This window comes from Schistocerca americana, chromosome 4 (assembly GCF_021461395.2).
Source record: "Schistocerca americana isolate TAMUIC-IGC-003095 chromosome 4, iqSchAmer2.1, whole genome shotgun sequence".
Classification (NCBI taxonomy): domain Eukaryota; kingdom Metazoa; phylum Arthropoda; class Insecta; order Orthoptera; family Acrididae; genus Schistocerca; species Schistocerca americana.
In genome coordinates, this window is record NC_060122.1 from 797909105 (window position 1) to 797926045 (window position 16941).

General features: G+C 42.6%; 1 protein-coding gene across 1 annotated transcript in view; it reads left to right on the forward strand.

Annotated features, from left to right (window-relative positions):
* The window catches only part of LOC124612800 (motile sperm domain-containing protein 2-like), an 84306-nt gene that overhangs the window by 50271 nt on the left and 17094 nt on the right, over nucleotides 1-16941 (forward strand). Inside the window, exons 8-9 of the mRNA XM_047141215.1 lie at nucleotides 5814-6011; nucleotides 10127-10267. Of these exons, the coding sequence (XP_046997171.1) occupies nucleotides 5814-6011; nucleotides 10127-10267 (339 nt within the window). The remainder of the gene's footprint in view (nucleotides 1-5813; nucleotides 6012-10126; nucleotides 10268-16941) is intronic.

Genomic DNA, 16941 nt, shown 5'->3' on the forward strand with positions numbered 1-16941 from the left:
ATCAGGCAACATGTTTCCAGTCATCAACAGTTCAATGTCGGTGTTGACAAGCCCAGGCGAGGCTTAAAGCTTTGTGTTGTGCAGTCATCAAGGTTACACAAGTGGGCCTTGGACTCTGAAAGCCCATATTGATGATGTTTCGTTGAATGGTTTGCATGCTGACACTTCTTGATAGCCCAGCATTGAAATCTGCAGCAATTTGTGGAAGGGTTGCACTTCTATCACATTGAATGATTCTCTTCATTCGTCATCGGTCCCATTCTTACAGGATCTTTTTCCAGCTGCAGCGATGTTGAAGATTTTATGTTTTACTGGATTCCTGATATTCATGGTACACTCATAAAATGGTCATATGGGAAAATCACCACTTCATCACTACCTCGGAGATGCTGTGTCTCATCGCTCGTGGGCTGACTATAACACCACATTCAAACTCACATAAATCTTGATAACCCGCCATTGTAGCAGCAGTAACTGATCTAACAACTGTGCCAGTCACTTGTTGTCTTATATAGGTGTTGCCGACCACAGTGCCATATTCTGCCTGCTTACACATCTCTGTATTTGAGTACACATGCCTATATCAGTTTCTTTGGCGGTTCAGCAAAAAGAAGTTGAAATGTTTTGTAGGCTTGTGCAGTTGATATCACAGCCTTTTACAAGGGCCTGAAAACTGTTGCTGCAGACAGCCAGAAAGTGACAGAGAGCAAACTGTCAAGTCTTCATTCCCACTGCTCCACTTCACAGCTCACCTAAACTGAAATAAAATGTTCTAACTCTCTAAGAATAATGAAAATGATTCAGGAACCAGGATGACAAATAAAAGTCTGTCATTTAATGAAATTTATGATCAGTGTTCACATACACAAGAATTTGATTTGTCAAATTATCAATGTTTTCTATCATAACCAGCACTCATAGTTCAGAGATGAATGCTGCTCTTTGTTCCCATTTACAAAAACTTTAATTATTTGCCTTAAAAGTGGAGGACAATCTTGGACATCTGCCACACAGTTTTTTATAATATAGTGGGTGACATGTGAAACAGAACAGGGAGAATAAAACACTGGCTTTGCATAAAAATTCATAATCCAAGCTGGATTGGATTGGATTGGACTGGACTGGACTGGATTGGACTGTGTGTGCCATGGATCCTCAACTGAGAAACCTAGCGCAGCTGGTCACAGCACTGTGGTTGGCATGGTTTCACGTCCAACCTCACTGACTCTCTCTCTCTCTCTCTCTCTCTCTCTCTCTCTCTCTCTCTCTCTCTCTCTCTCTCTTTTTATTTAATGATTTCTTGAAGCCCTTCAGCTGCTATTTTCTTCATTTCCTGTACAGTTGTACAATTTCGGCCTTAGGCCATTTTCAAGATTTTTATGGATGGTTTTTTGGTAACAGATTATGTCATATAAGTTTTTGCTCCTATGACATCATTTTATGCTTATAAATTAGTTTGAGGTGTTCACACTATTTTAGGAGCATGTTGAAAATTATAGAATCACTGAGTCTGTTCTAGCACATCTCGCACCAATGCATGCTGCAAAAAATGTGGCATTCAGGCTTTTAACAGGTGATTACATTAATGTGGTTGGATAGTGCAGAAAGAACAAAAAAAACTTCAGGAAGTGTACAAACTCACATGGCCTTACTACAATAAAAGAAACTCACAAAGACAGGCCAGACTCGGGCACTACAATACAGTAATGCTACAGGAAGCATAACCACAGTAGAAGCATCAGTTATCACAGAAACAAAGGAAATCTAGCATAAAATCCTCAGAAATTTTTAGAGCCATAAACACAGACGTTATGTGGCTGAAGAGACTAACCAGATAATTGTACAAATACACAGACAGACTCACAGACATGATCAGAAAATATTGATTTACATTCTGTGGACACATACATAGAATAAACAACAGATGACTCACAAAGAAGTTTTTATGTAGTAAACAGCACAATCAAAAAAAGCCAGTTCGCTTCAAGAAATAGAAGACTGAAAATAAGCAGGAATCTGTAGGGAAATGATAAATGATAGAGAGAAATTCAGAAACAAAATTGTGAACAAGAAATTTCAACTAAAAGAAAGAAGAAAACGGGAGAAAATACGGACAGAACACACTGAATGAATGAACATTGAAGTTCAGAAAATGAACATTAAAGTTCAAAAACTGTATTACTGGCAGAAATGCTTAACAATAATAAATGACAGTATATTAGAGGCACACATTACCAAAGTTTGCATGAGTGGTAGGAATACAAATGTAAACACGAACAATTTTGTAACCTTACAAATTAAGAGTACAACCCATCTTTACCCTTTAAATTGTTTATATTCCACCAAGGACTTGACTATCATATTTAAGTTTATAAATTAATATAGATGAGTTTGATGCAAATTTTCACCCAGTTCATGGATTTTATGAATACTCTCACAAACACCCAGTGACCTTATCTGAATGGCATGAAGTGGAAGTATAGACTTAATTAACTTTCTTTTTAATAGACATGGCATCTTTAAAATTAGGAACCATTCTGTAATTTTCTCCTAATTCCAAACTTCAGACAACATTCTTGTTCACAAGAAATTCTGCTTCTTCTGGTTTTGTTGAAGTTTACTGCAAAATTAAAAACATTTTCAGAATTTAAAATGTTATCTTTATTGTGTTGCAGCACATCTGAGCTAAAAACATGCCAGTTGCCTTTTTAAATTCTTCTTCGATTTCTTCTACATGGTGCGGCACTTAAATCTGGACAAATTTCAGTTTGAATTTCCTGTCATATCATAGTTCCACCGAAGGTTGCAATTGGCGTTCTTGAAACCCATAGGCATCTAGTAAACAGTCAGAGCGTCAAAATGACTGAGATGTTATGGACAAGTGCGGAGTACAACCAAAGAGCGGCGATTATCAAAAGACTTTGGACTGAGCATTTGTGCAATGAAATCGTTAGATTCTTTGGGTACCTGAGATCTACTGGGGAAGGTTTTACATCCCTGCTCTCACTCTCCTCAAAGAAAAAGAAAAAACCCAGAAAAAACGGGGTCTGTGAGCAGTAAGCCTTGTTGCATCATGTACTGATAAGAACCCTAAAAATTCCGTGTGCAAAAACAATGATAATTCTGAATAGAATCGCCATTTAGTAGCAATGTAGCGATGCAATGACATCAATGAAGCCAGGGGAGCGTGGAGGTCAGAAAAGTTCTAGGGGACTGATGACCACAGCAGTTAAGTAAATATCCTGTACTTCAACCCCTCGACTACCATGTTTGGGGCCTACTCGAAAGAGTTAACAATAAAACGAGGCTCCACACACCACTATCAAAGCGACATTTGTGAATATGGACAGTGCTGTTTTAAAGAGTGTGTGCGATCGCTTCATGAAAAGATTGGAGCCAGTCATTGCAGCAGAAGGGGGTTACATCGATTAATGTTAATCTCGAAAGATACCACCACTTATATATAAAAGAATTTTCATTTTCATTTATATTTTGTTTTAATAAATTTGCTTTTTTAAAAAAAGAGTTTCATTTGTATGTATTTAAGCACCGACCTTGTAGAGTATCATTGCCTTCCAATGAGTGACAGCTGCTGATACACATGCAGTGTTTGGAACCCCACAACAAATGATACAAAATGAAGTAGTTAAGGCCCTGGACTTAAATTCGAGGGGGGGGGTTCAAATTCTTGTTTACCATACAGATTTAGCTTTTGTTTGTTTCTGTAAATTGCTGAGAGTGAATACTTGGGGTTTGGGGTGGGAGTCTTTGAAAAAGACACGGGATTTAGGGTGGGAGTCTTTGAAAAAGACACGGGGGTTTGGGGTGGGAGTCTTTGAAAAAAACACAGCTAATTTCCTTTAACTTTCCCAACCTCTTTGTAATGATCTCATTGTCAATGGATCTTAAAGATTCCTTATTTTTGTTATTACGGTTCTGTGCCTCAATTAGTGAAACAGATCTATTGATCTGAGGGAATTAAAATTTCCTTGAGACAAAAAAGCCTCAACTTCACCTTATAGGATCGCTTTGTTGTCTGTCTGTCCAACTGTTAAAAATCCTTTTCCTTAGCAATGGGTAGTTATGTCAAGTTGAAATTTGTGTCCCATACTGAGGTCTGTGGTTCTTTGGTGGTTTAACAAATTGAAGCTTGTTAAGTCATGATCGCCATTTGTCGTATGTTTTGATATTTTCAAACTCGCTCATCAAAACCTATAGGGCACTTCCATTGAACTAAAATCATGAAATTTGGCAAGAAGCAAGGTTTCATGGTACAAGCAAAGGAAAAAATCCGAAAGGAGTTAATATGTAATTACATCACATGAAAAAAAATTCCTTTGTCATTTGTTGTCAGATGTCAAACTTGAAATACAAACAATCAGTAGTTCTGCATTTAAGTTGACTAGGTTGCAGTGGTGAAAGTCAAACATCAGGCAAGGAATGTCTTTATTGCTCATATGACACGTTCAGAATTTATCTGCCATGGATATCTAGGAGCAATTACTGCACCTACATATGATGTTTAAAGTTGTATGTGAAATGCCATATCTATATGCAGTAATCACTCCTGGAAAACTGAAGTTGTATAAATTCAGAAACATGTCAAATGAGCAATAAATTTGTTCCTTGCTTGATGTTTGACTTCTAGCACTGAGACCCAGTCAGCCTGACTGAAGAAATAGTGATTGTAATAATAATAATAATAATAATAATAATAATAATAATAATAATAATAATAATAATAATAGTTGCCTGCCTCCTACATGAATTTGTCAAAAAATTGGCCAGGTGCGAGTCGGACTCATGCCCTTAGGGTTCTTACCACACGTAATTATGTACATAGACAGATGATCATCCACTCTGGGAATCGAGAATCTTAACCACTTTTGTCTGCTATCAACATTGGTAGTGACGAGATGCCGGTCCCAGGGATCCAAAGATTTTTGGGAGTCGTACTTGCACCTGGCAAATTCTTTTGTTCAACAAATGGCTCTTTGGTTTTTATATGAACTCCAATGTGATGCATTGAAATCAGCATATGGAGCTCTATCAGAAAATTAAATACCTTACCACCCTCTTGACTCAGCTTCACTGAGGTTTCTTGAAAATTAGTACCAGTCATAAAATGACTGGTGTCTTTGAGTGTCTGATGACAAGTCAATGTAGACAGTTCTTGACAGCCTTGTACTGACGACCTAGTTTCTGTCCAATATTTGGTCTTCAGATATGTGTGTGTTTATGGCAATGTCTTACCTACATGTCTCGTTAAAGTACTTTCCCTATTGGCCATAGCGGTATGCTCTCGCCACATAGGTTACTTCTCTTGAGTGTTAATGAAGGACTGTTGCTTTGATCGAGTAGCTTCTGATGGAGAATGGCATGTGCCAGTGACTAAAAGTGTATTATTTTGTATTAACAGTTTGGCCGAAGCACAAACAGGTATTTCAACTTGCCTTGCTGTATATTAAGTTATGTTTGATAATAACAGGGCTGATGTTGAAAGCTTTTGTGGTGAGAAGAGACCATAATTTAAAGATTAAAAAACAATTTTTGCACATGTGTGTTTTCTGGAACAATGAGCTAGTGTATATTAAACAATGGAAAATGCAGGGTGGAATGTAGAAATATTATGAAAAGGATAATTGCTGCTCACCATATAGCAGAGATGCTGAATCACAGTCTTTTTGTTGTGCCTATCTGCGACTCAGCATCTAGACTATATGGTGAATAGCAGCTATCCTTTTCATAACTAGTTCATGTTGATAGAGATTTTGGCTGTGCAGATAATTTCCTCATTTTTTTTTAAATTTCAGGTAAAAACTACATCACCTGAAAAATTCAGAGTACGACCAAGTACTGGTACTTTGATGCCTTCTGCTTCTGTGTCCATCAGTATCACATTACAGCCTGGTTACCAAGCACAAGGATTGTCAAGAGAGAAATTTCTTATTATGAGTCTGCCGGTTGAGTCTGGTAACATGAGTCCAACAGAATTGGCTGATCTGTGGAGGGTATGTTTTGCTATGTAGAAGCAATGGAGCAATCCAGTTATTTTATAAAAAGTTATGAAAAAGTTACATTTAAGTTATCCACATGAAATTTTGTACATTACATTAAATAAACATGCATGTAAATATTAATATAGCAATGATAGTGTTCTTCAGGTCTGAGTTTCTCCCAGTCCATACGTTCTCGTATAACTTACAGGAATGCAGCCAGGTGGCATTGTCATCAAATGCTAATATTTTGACAGGGGAACACCCTGTCATTTCCAAGGCAAAACTACAGCAAGTAACTGCTGTGCAAGGGAATTTCAAACCTCCGTTTGTAGAGCAATTTCGGTAGGATCACTCACTCACTTGTGCTATCGCATGCACACACACACGCGCTCTCTCTCTCTCTCTCTCTCTCTCTCTCTTTCTTTCTTTCTTTCTTTCTTTCCTTTTGTAAACACTAGTGTCACCACCAGCCAAAGATGACCAGTGTCCAAAGTTAACATTATTAGCCAGAATCTTTAACAATATGAATTAGCTCGTTGTTCCAGAAAACACACGTGTGCAGAAAGTAGTTTTTAATCTTTAAATTATGTTCTCTTCTCACTACAACAGCTTTCAATATCAACCTGGTCATCATCAAATGCTACTAAATATACAGGAAGACAAATCAGAGTTCCTGTTTGTGCTTTTAGTGTACAATGGGTGAGGTAGCTACCTTGCTCATTTTTTAGTAATTTTCACTGTTGATAACTTCTGCACTTGCACAGCATTTACTTGGTGCAGTTTTGCCTTGAAAATGACAGAGTGTGCACCTGTAAAAATACTGGCAGTTGCCCATGATGCCAATCAGGTGCATTCCAGTAAGTTACTTGAAGAAAGTGTTTTTGCTCACATCATACTGAACTGAAAGACATTTGAATGTGCATTAAACATGTGTACTCGCGAGGTGCAGATGGTCTGGAATTAGAAGCTAACACACAGATTACTGTAGCGATGCAATTCTCTAGACTTTCCAGCCACGTCAACTGGTTTAAAATTTGTGAGCTTTAAGCTGACTACTCCCCTGCCATTGTCTTCCGGTTGCTGCTACCGTCCTCCTATAGCTGCTCAGCCTCCTATGAAGTCTGTGGTACTCGCTCCTGCACTATATAAGGTAATTTTTTTGTTGAGCGCCTACTTCGACCTTCCAGTAGCCGGATCCCAAACTGTGCTTAACTGGAGACCACTATCTTTATTGAGGGTGTTATCACAAATTTTTATCTCGGTCACTTCTTTTATTACGCTACCCCAGAAACTATCAGTCCATGTAATAACAGATCTCTCTTCAAATGCAATACGATGTCCGTTTCGTAGAGCATGCTCTACTACTGCAGAGTTCTCAGGGTACCGAAGATGAAAGCATCTCTTGTGTTCTACACTATGCTGTTCAATAATGCGCATAGTCTGTTCATAACTGTCCGTACCCAGGTGGTATTCTATATACACCTGGCATCTGGAGGTCTACATAGTCTTGCAAGGCCCTCGTGAGCTGTCGAATTTTTGTTGGAGCCCTGAAGACGGAAGAGATTTTCTCTCTCTTTGGCAGCCGGCTAATCTTTGCTGTTACTAAGCTACAGAACGGCAAAAGTACAAGCTTCTTAGTCCTCCTCCGGGGTATTTTTGCTTTTGTGTTTTCGGAAACATGACTTGTTAAATCTGGCAGTTGTTATAGCCATTTTCCTTGTATACTTTGTGTAAATGGCTCAGTTCCTTGTGCAGGTTTTCAACATCTGAGATGGCTTCTGCTCAATGCACTAAGGTCCTCAGAACAGAACATTTCTGCAGCACATGGTGATAGCTGTTAACGTGCAGAAATCGTTTCATGAGGTGGGGTTGTAGTAAATACTGCGTCTGACATGCCCATTTGCTTTATGGTGGATGTGACCATCCAGGAACAGCACGGCACCATTTGTCTCTACCTCTATCGTGAACTTCATGTTCTCGTGCGTGCTGTTGATGTGGTCCAATAATTTTCCCAGCTCTTCATGTTCAGGAGACCAGGCAATGAACATGTTGTCGACATAATGATAAAAGCAACTAGGCTTTGCAGGAGCTGTGTCCAGGGTGACATTCTCAAAGTACTCGACAAGCAGGTTGGCTATAACTGGAGCTGATGGGCTCCCCATTGCGATGCTGTCCATCTGATTAAAATATTCTCCATTATACAAAAAATACGATGACTTCACACTATGCTTCAATAAATTCACAACAGTTCCCCAAATAACAGGGAGAGCAGATGTATAGAATCCTAGATGGCAACATGTGTGAATACAGACACCACATCGAAGTTGGCCATAATCTCTCATCTCTCATCCTTCAAGACTCATTCATGTAACTCGACTGATGAAGCCCATCGTATTCTTGATGTGATGCTTACAGTAACAGACGTGTGGATAAGGATAGATGTTTCACAAGTCTGTAAGTCGGTGATCCAGTGGTGCTCATGATGGGATGTGGAAGTGTGTTCTTCTTGTGAATCTTTGGAATGCCATACAATGTAAGTGGTAAAGATGCCTGAGGGAGGAGATTTTATAATAACTTTTTCTTCCAGTGATGGCCACTTTTGTTGGACAGACTGTGTGCACTATTGAACTGCACTGTGTAGAACAAGAGATGCTTTCACCTTCAGTACACTTGAAGCAGAGCATGCTCTAGAAAATGGACATAGTGTTGCATTCAAAGAGATGTGTTATTACATGGACTAATAGTTTCTAGGATAGCGTAATAAAAGAAGCGATAGAGATAAAAATTTGTGCCTACACCTTCTATAAAAATGGCAGCTTGCAACTAAGCACAGCTTGGGATCTGGCAACTGGAAGGGGGAAGCAGGTGCAGTGGGCACGCAACGTGAACGTTACATTATATGGCACTGGAGCAAGCACCAGTGGTGCTACAGAAGGCAGTGTGGCTATAGTAAGGGTGGTGGCAGTAACCAAAAGACAGTCACCACTTAACAAAGGCGGAGGAGTACTGAGCCTGAGCCTGAGCCTTGTGGATTTTAAACCATTTGATGCAGCTGGAAGCTTGAGAGAATGTTATAGTATGTATTGCCAGAAAACCGTGTATTCACAGATTAATGTAATCATTTCTGCATTTTGATGTCATTAACCCTTTCGTGCTTGTCTGGCCAGCCAACAGGGACAAAGATATTGTGCACCTGGCTGGCTAGTAGCTGACTTAGCCAATGACCGTTGCAGGCTGTATCCACTGTAGGATCACACATTCCAGCTCTCACAGAACTACTCTTCATTAATACTCGTTTTAAAGTCAGTATCGCACTGTACAGTCACAGTGGTTGTAGTTGGTGATAACCACAAAAAGAGAGCTTCAAAACTAATCAAAGCTTTCTGTTTTAAGTTTATTTTGAGCTGATAAGTTATTTTAGAATAATAAGGATTTCATTTGTGAGTAGAAATTGTGTAACTAGAAATTTACACTACCAATATATGTGCTTATAACCTACTAAAATTTCAGTAGCACCAGACAAATATGTTTAAAGATATATGGAATTAAAGCGACTTGTTCCTAGTGAACATACCCAAAACTTGGACATCTTCTGTTCTGTGTGGCAGTGTGTGTTGCTGAGAAACTGCACATATTTTGCTGCACTGTTTGCTTTTGCTACATCTAATACCTCAGTTCATTAGGATAATTCCTGCCAGATTTGTCTTTTGTCTTGGGTAGGTTAAGAAATCAAATTGCATCTAATAGGTAGACTTGAAAGCATAAAGAAACCAGGTGTGGCTAAAGCTGTACGACTTTCCCACAAGAAGAGCAGCAGGAATGTTGAAACGTGGACAACAGCGAGTTGTTGTTCCATAGTGTATGTTGATCTGCTTCCAAGCCCTGACATAAATGTATACCCTTAGTTGTCAGGCGTTTCTATCTGCTGGGCATACATGTATGCCTGCAGCTGCAAAAAGGTTAAATATGACTTGAGTTTAGATACATTAATGTAACAACAACAATGCAATGTCTAAATAAATTACTTTCCAGTTAGGTGTGCTAGGAAAATAATTAAAGGTTGCTGTTATGTGGAGTGATTGAACATTGATACCATTTACTGATATTTCTCTCTTTATTTTAAACAGCAAGCTGCAGGAAAACCAGTGTGTCAGCACAGATTAAAATGCCACATTCCATCTTCAAGCGACTCCTCTGCTCGGAATGGCTCTGCACTTACATCAAATACAATGGATATTGATCAGCAAGTAAAACAATTCTCATCAAGTGTAAGTAACTATGTCTTCAGTCATCTTTGTTTCTAGTAAATAAAATGTATGTCGTAGATTTCTTTCCACAGCTCGGAGACCTCTCTCCACAAGAGAGAGTGAAGTTTTAAGTGAAGCAATACCACTTAACAAAACTATTAATGTGGGAAAAAATTTGACTTGACAGGTCATTGGGAAAATTTCGTAAGTACAGAAGCTTGGGGTTCAACACTTGCTCAGTTAAAGGGTATTATATGTTGTTGATTAATTTTTTCACCTTTCCTTAGCATATGTGATAGATGGCTCGTTTAATGTGCGTCCAGAGTCTGTTAATATACGAATCTGCTTGTATGTGAATTGCTAAGCCAGTTTACAAGTTTGAGGAAAATGATTGTGAAACACCGTCAGTAGACACACATGTAATAAATCAGTCCAGTGCCAGGACTAACCTTTTGATTGACGACATTCTTAATTTGACAGAATTAACAATATGTTGAGATTAATTGGTTGTGAGCTGCTGCACAAATTTGTCGTTTGTATTCTGGACTCACTTCCTCCTGCCATGATACAGTATAAAGTTATGTAACCACTGAATAATACATTTGGATTGTCTGAATTCTAGGGGTCATTGTCACACTGACACTGTATGTCCCTGTTAATAAAAAATTGTTAAAACTCACTGGTATGTATAATCAAGAAAATAAATATTTTAGATTGAGTATATAGGTAGACATATAAAAGCCACCCTACAACACAATTAGTAATTAATATTTCCACTATTTATTAATAAATTGTCAACAGTGGACTGGTGAAGACCAACCTAGTTGCTGCTATAATTTCAACCTAAGTAATTTAAAATTTAAATAAATAGTGTGTGTATCAGCTCTTAAAATTTGCTGATCCATGTATGATTTCACAGACCCTAAAGCTCAGAAAATAAAGTTTGACTCAATCCGAAATCGTTCATAGCTGATGCAGTCCGCCATTGACATGAAATGCGAAATAATTCGAAGTAAAAGACGAGCTGTACATGCATAAAAACAAAAGCCCACTGTCCTGCCAGAGTTAACATTCTGATTCTCGGCATTCACAAGGAAAAAATCTAAGTTCAAGCAGGTAAACTATTGGTAAGAGTGACAGATCTTGACTCTTCAAATACTTTAAACACATTGCCTCCCTCCCTCCCTCCCACCCACTCATTCAGTCACTCACCTTACCTTCCCTCTGGCCCCCCTCCCCAATCTCGGGCCCCCCCTCCCCAATCTCGGGCCCCCCCTCCCCAATCTCGGGCCCCCCCTCCCCAATCTCGGGCCCCCCCTCCCCAATCTCGGGCCCCCCCCTCCCCAATCTCGGGCCCCCCCTCCCCAATCTCGGGCCCCCCCTCCCCAATCTCGGGCCCCCCCTCCCCAATCTCGGGCCCCCCCTCCCCAATCTCGGGCCCCCCCTCCCCAATCTCGGGCCCCCCCTCCCCAATCTCGGGCCCCCCCTCCCCAATCTCGGGCCCCCCCTCCCCAATCTCGGGCCCCCCCTCCCCGATCTCGGGCCCCCCCTCCCCGATCTCGGGCCCCCCCTCCCCGATCTCGGGCCCCCCCTCCCCGATCTCGGGCCCCCCCTCCCCGATCTCGGGCCCCCCCTCCCCGATCTCGGGCCCCCCCTCCCCGATCTCGGGCCCCCCCTCCCCGATCTCGGGCCCCCCCTCCCCGATCTCGGGCCCCCCCTCCCCGATCTCGGGCCCCCCCTCCCCGATCTCGGGCCCCCCCCTCCCCGATCTCGGGCCCCCCCTCCCCGATCTCGGGCCCCCCCTCCCCGATCTCGGGCCCCCCCTCCCCGATCTCGGGCCCCCCCTCCCCGATCTCGGGCCCCCCCTCCCCGATCTCGGGCCCCCCCTCCCCGATCTCGGGCCCCCCCTCCCCGATCTCGGGCCCCCCCCTCCCCGATCTCGGGCCCCCCCTCCCCGATCTCGGGCCCCCCCTCCCCGATCTCGGGCCCCCCCTCCCCGATCTCGGGCCCCCCCTCCCCGATCTCGGGCCCCCCCTCCCCGATCTCGGGCCCCCCCTCCCCGATCTCGGGCCCCCCCTCCCCGATCTCGGGCCCCCCCTCCCCGATCTCGGCCCCCCCCTCCCCGATCTCGGGCCCCCCCCCCCTCCCCGATCTCGGGCCCCCCCCCCCTCCCCGATCTCGGGCCCCCCCCCCCTCCCCGATCTCGGGCCCCCCCCCCCTCCCCGATCTCGGGCCCCCCCCCCTCCCCGATCTCGGCCCCCCCCCCTCCCCGATCTCGGGCCCCCCCCCTCCCCGATCTCGGGCCCCCCCCCCTCCCCGATCTCGGGCCCCCCCCCCTCCCCGATCTCGGGCCCCCCCCCCCTCCCCGATCTCGGGCCCCCCCCCCTCCCCGATCTCGGGCCCCCCCCCCCTCCCCGATCTCGGGCCCCCCCCCCTCCCCGATCTGGGGCCCCCCCCCCCTCCCCGATCTCGGGCCCCCCCCCCCCTCCCCGATCTCGGGCCCCCCCCCTCCCCGATCTCGGGCCCCCCCCCTCCCCGATCTCGGGCCCCCCCCCCCCTCCCCGATCTCGGGGCCCCCCCCCCTCCCCGATCTCGGGGCCCCCCCCCCCTCCCCGATCTCGGGCCCCCCCCCCCTCCCCGATCTCGGGCCCCCCCCCCCTCTCCCCCGATCTCGGGGCCACCCCCCCCTCCCCGATCTCGGGCCCCCCCCCCCTCCCCGATCTCGGGGCCCTCCCCTCCCCACCTTTGGAGGCTGTGACTGTTCAGATAAGGGCATTTCAGGGTGTTACTATGTGCAATGTTTACATCCTTCCCAGTGGTAAAGTGCCTTAGAAGACATTGTTTCCATTGGTTTCTCAGTCTCCCCCCCCCTCCTTTCCTAATCTTGGGTGATTTCAGTGCTCATAACCCTTTGTGAGTGTAATGATGATCACTGGCTGTGGTAAGGACCTCGAAAACCTACTGGCACAACCTTACCTTTGCCTCTTGAATTCTGGTGCCCCAACACAATTCAGTTGGTGCATGGAACTTTCTTGTCCGTTTACCTTTCCATCTGCAGCACTTGTCTTTTCCCATCCATCCATTGAAGAGTCCATCCACTGGAGAGTTCACGATGACATCTATGGTAGTGACCATTTCCCGATCTTCCTGTCCCTCCCTCAGCATCACTTCCGAAGACACCTGCCCAGATGAGCTCTCAACAGTGTTGACTGGGATACTTTTGCCTCTGCTGTCACCCTCGGCTCCCCGCCGCATGGAGATATTGATGAGGCAGATTAGCTGCCTACAGTACACCCTTTTCTCATTGGAAGTATCGGTGTGTCAGTACTGTAACACACATACACCTCATGAGAAGCTAAAGTGCGCGTCATATATCTTGGCGGCCAAGTTTAGGTTCGTTCTGCGCATCTGACGTCACAAAACACAGTCAGACAATGAACAGAGAACGACGTTGCCACATCTCGACTGCTGTGCAGAGCACGGACGAGTGTCTTCAGTTTTAGAAACGTTCAGTCATAAATAAAGTAATAGAACAAAAGCAATGTCTTAATAGCAGACTTTCTTTTATAGAAAGTTTGGAAAAAGCATTCTTTATACCAATTGCTTCATATTCTATTAATTAATTAAACCAAACAAGCAATAAGACTCCTAATTCAGGCGATAGCAAGGAAACGTGTTTGTATCACTCTCACGAACTGCTTTTTCGCAATAAACAACAGCGGTAATTGTTTATTTCCTATCATACTTCGACGAAGTGTGAGTAATTCATAGTCATACCAACAGTGTTTATAAGTAGTTGCGTGAGGTGTTAAGAGTCCTTATGGAGTTACACTCTCTGAGGAGGTAAGGTAGCGAAACAGTTAAGGTGTTGGGCTGCCAAGTGCAAGGTTAAGAGTTCAAACCTTGTGCAGTGCTTAATATTTTCTTTATTTAAAAACAATATTGGAGTGGCTTACTTCACGAATTTTATTCGTTTGAATGAAATTTCTAGTGCTTTGCCTCTTCATTAACTTTTTCGCTGCTGCAGACACATGCTCCCCGCATTCCGCGCTGTGCGCGGTTTTGTCATCACTGCACTTCTCGCCTGTGCAGACACATGGTTGGTGTTCCTACTGCTTTGACACACTTATCATTCGATTTCCAAAAACTATTTGGCCAAAAAATTTGATTTTTACACGTCTTCTTGACTGATACCTTCCCCGCATAAATGACTTAATTTTGTTTTGATGTGCAGCATTAAATGTAGTAAACCATTGCACGAAATTTTGAAGAGTTTGCAGAGGTAAAAGTCCATAGCGTATACTTTCCGTATGGTCGATTTTAGTTGCCACAATGTTGAGAATGAAATGTGGACAAGATACCTAAATTTCATATAATATTTACTATATAACAATATCTCATTTAATTTAAGTACCACATAGGTGTCACATGTAATATTGAGAAACATTCCGTCTTTCGCGACTGTAATAAAAGTTTTATTTACACACGGCGCGTTTGGCTTTATTTTAAAGCACTTCCATCGGTGAAAGGTATGGCACATACACAATGGTATTCATGTTCTATTTCTTGTTTTTGTTCCACAGTCGCAGTTTTACCAATGGTATTGAAATATATCCCTCTTCTGCAACTGTAATAAGCGACTTATTTAGACCAGACGCGTTTCTCTCTTTTGAAGCTTCATGTATTTTGTGTCCTCCATTGCCAAGTCACCTTTCGTAGTTTTGTGCTGCGGTAGCACAATATTCAACGTTTGTGTTGGCTCATCAGTGTTTTAGCAAATAAATGCTGTTTGTATGTGCCACACACAAAATTATATTTGACATAGCTCTGAGCACTTCACTGACAGACGGTATATTCAAGTCCTAATGTTTTTGTAAGTCCACAGTTTTGTTTAATGTATTTTGTCTACTTCCTTTTGATTGATTGAAGTGCTTTAAAATAAAGCCAAACGTGCCCAGTGTAAGTAAAACTTTTCTTACAGTCGCGAAAGGTGGAATATTTCTCAATATTACATCCAACACTTATGTGGTACTTAAATTAAATGAAATATATAGGTATCTTGTCCACATTTCATTCTCAACATTGTGGCAACTAAAATCGACCATCCGGAAAGTATTCTCTATGGACTTTTACCTCTGCAAACTCTTCAAAATTTCGTGCAATGGTTTACTATATTTAATGCTGCGTAATAACTGCGTTGAACATAGAAACAAAATTAAGTCATTTATGGGGGGAAGGTATCAGTCAAGAAGATAGGTAAAAATCTAATTTTTGAGCCAAATAGTTTTTGTGGAATCGAATGATAAAGAGTGTCAAAGCAGTCGGAACACAATGTGTCTGCACAGGCGAGCAGTGCAGTGACAAAATCGCTCACAGCGCGGAATGCAGGGAGCACGTCTTTGTAGCTGCGAAAGGGTTAATGCGGCCGTGGTGGCTTTACTTCACGAACTGCGCGCTCCCCCCCTAAACGTAAGCTTGCGAACTATGCTATACTATGGCGCTGCTTCTATTGGCGCTTGCGTCATGTGCAACTGGCAACGCAGCAATCTCCCGCGTCTAGGCGGGCATGCGCGAGCCGCCAAGATAAAAGAATTGAACTATAGTGTACTGTAGGCAGTTAATCTACAATGGAAAACCAATACATAAACAAAGCAGAGCAACCAATATTCTATGTACCAGTTATCTCTGTTGTCAACACATTTTAGTCATGGTGCAACGATTATTAAACAGGATATCTGTAACCGGATTATAAAAAGTAATTTTTTCATTGGTTGTTGGCCAGAGCTAATTGGCTCATATTGTGTAGATTCTTTGTTAACAGTTAAGTTCCTTGCAGAGAGCTGATGGAACACCTTAAAGCTGCTTCTCTACCTTTCCATTTGTGTGAACTCTGTTTTCTTTATGTTATGATCATCATTTCTCCCTCACAGGTGGGCACCTACAAAATGTTTTCACACTCTGAGCAGAAAATAGGTGATTGGAATTTCATGACTATGTCCTGCCACAGAAGAAAAAAAAAAAAAGAAAACTTTGTTTTAGGGACTGCCACCCCAATTCCTCTATCATATCCAGGGCACTCTGTCCCCTATTTCATGATAATATGAAACAAGTTGCTCCTCTTTGATGTTTTTGGATGTCCTCCGTCGATCCTATCTAATGTAAATCCCACACAGCACAGCAGTACTCCAGTAGATGATGGACAAGCAATCTCAGTAGACCTGTTACATTTTCTAAGTGTTCTGCCAAAAAATCACAGTCTTTGATTTGCACATTATCTATGTGATCATTCCAATTTGTTATTCATGATTGTAATCCTTAAGTATTCAGTTCAGTTTACAGCATTTAGACTTGTGTGTAACCTAAATTTAAAGGATTTCTTTCAGTAATCATTTGGATGACTTCATATGTCTCATTATTTGCAGTCAATTGCCACTTTTTGAATCATACAGATATTTTGTCTAAATCATTTTGCAGTTGGTTTTGATCATCTGATGACTCTACTAGATGGTAAATGAGAGCATCATATACAAACAGTATAAGAGGGCTTCTCAGATTGTCTCATAGATACTTTATGCAGAGCAGGAGCAGCAGAGGGCCTAGAACACTTCCGTGGGAAATGGCACAGATTACTTCTATTTCACTCAATGACTTTTCATCAGTTATTATGAACTGTGACATTTCTGACAGGAAATCGT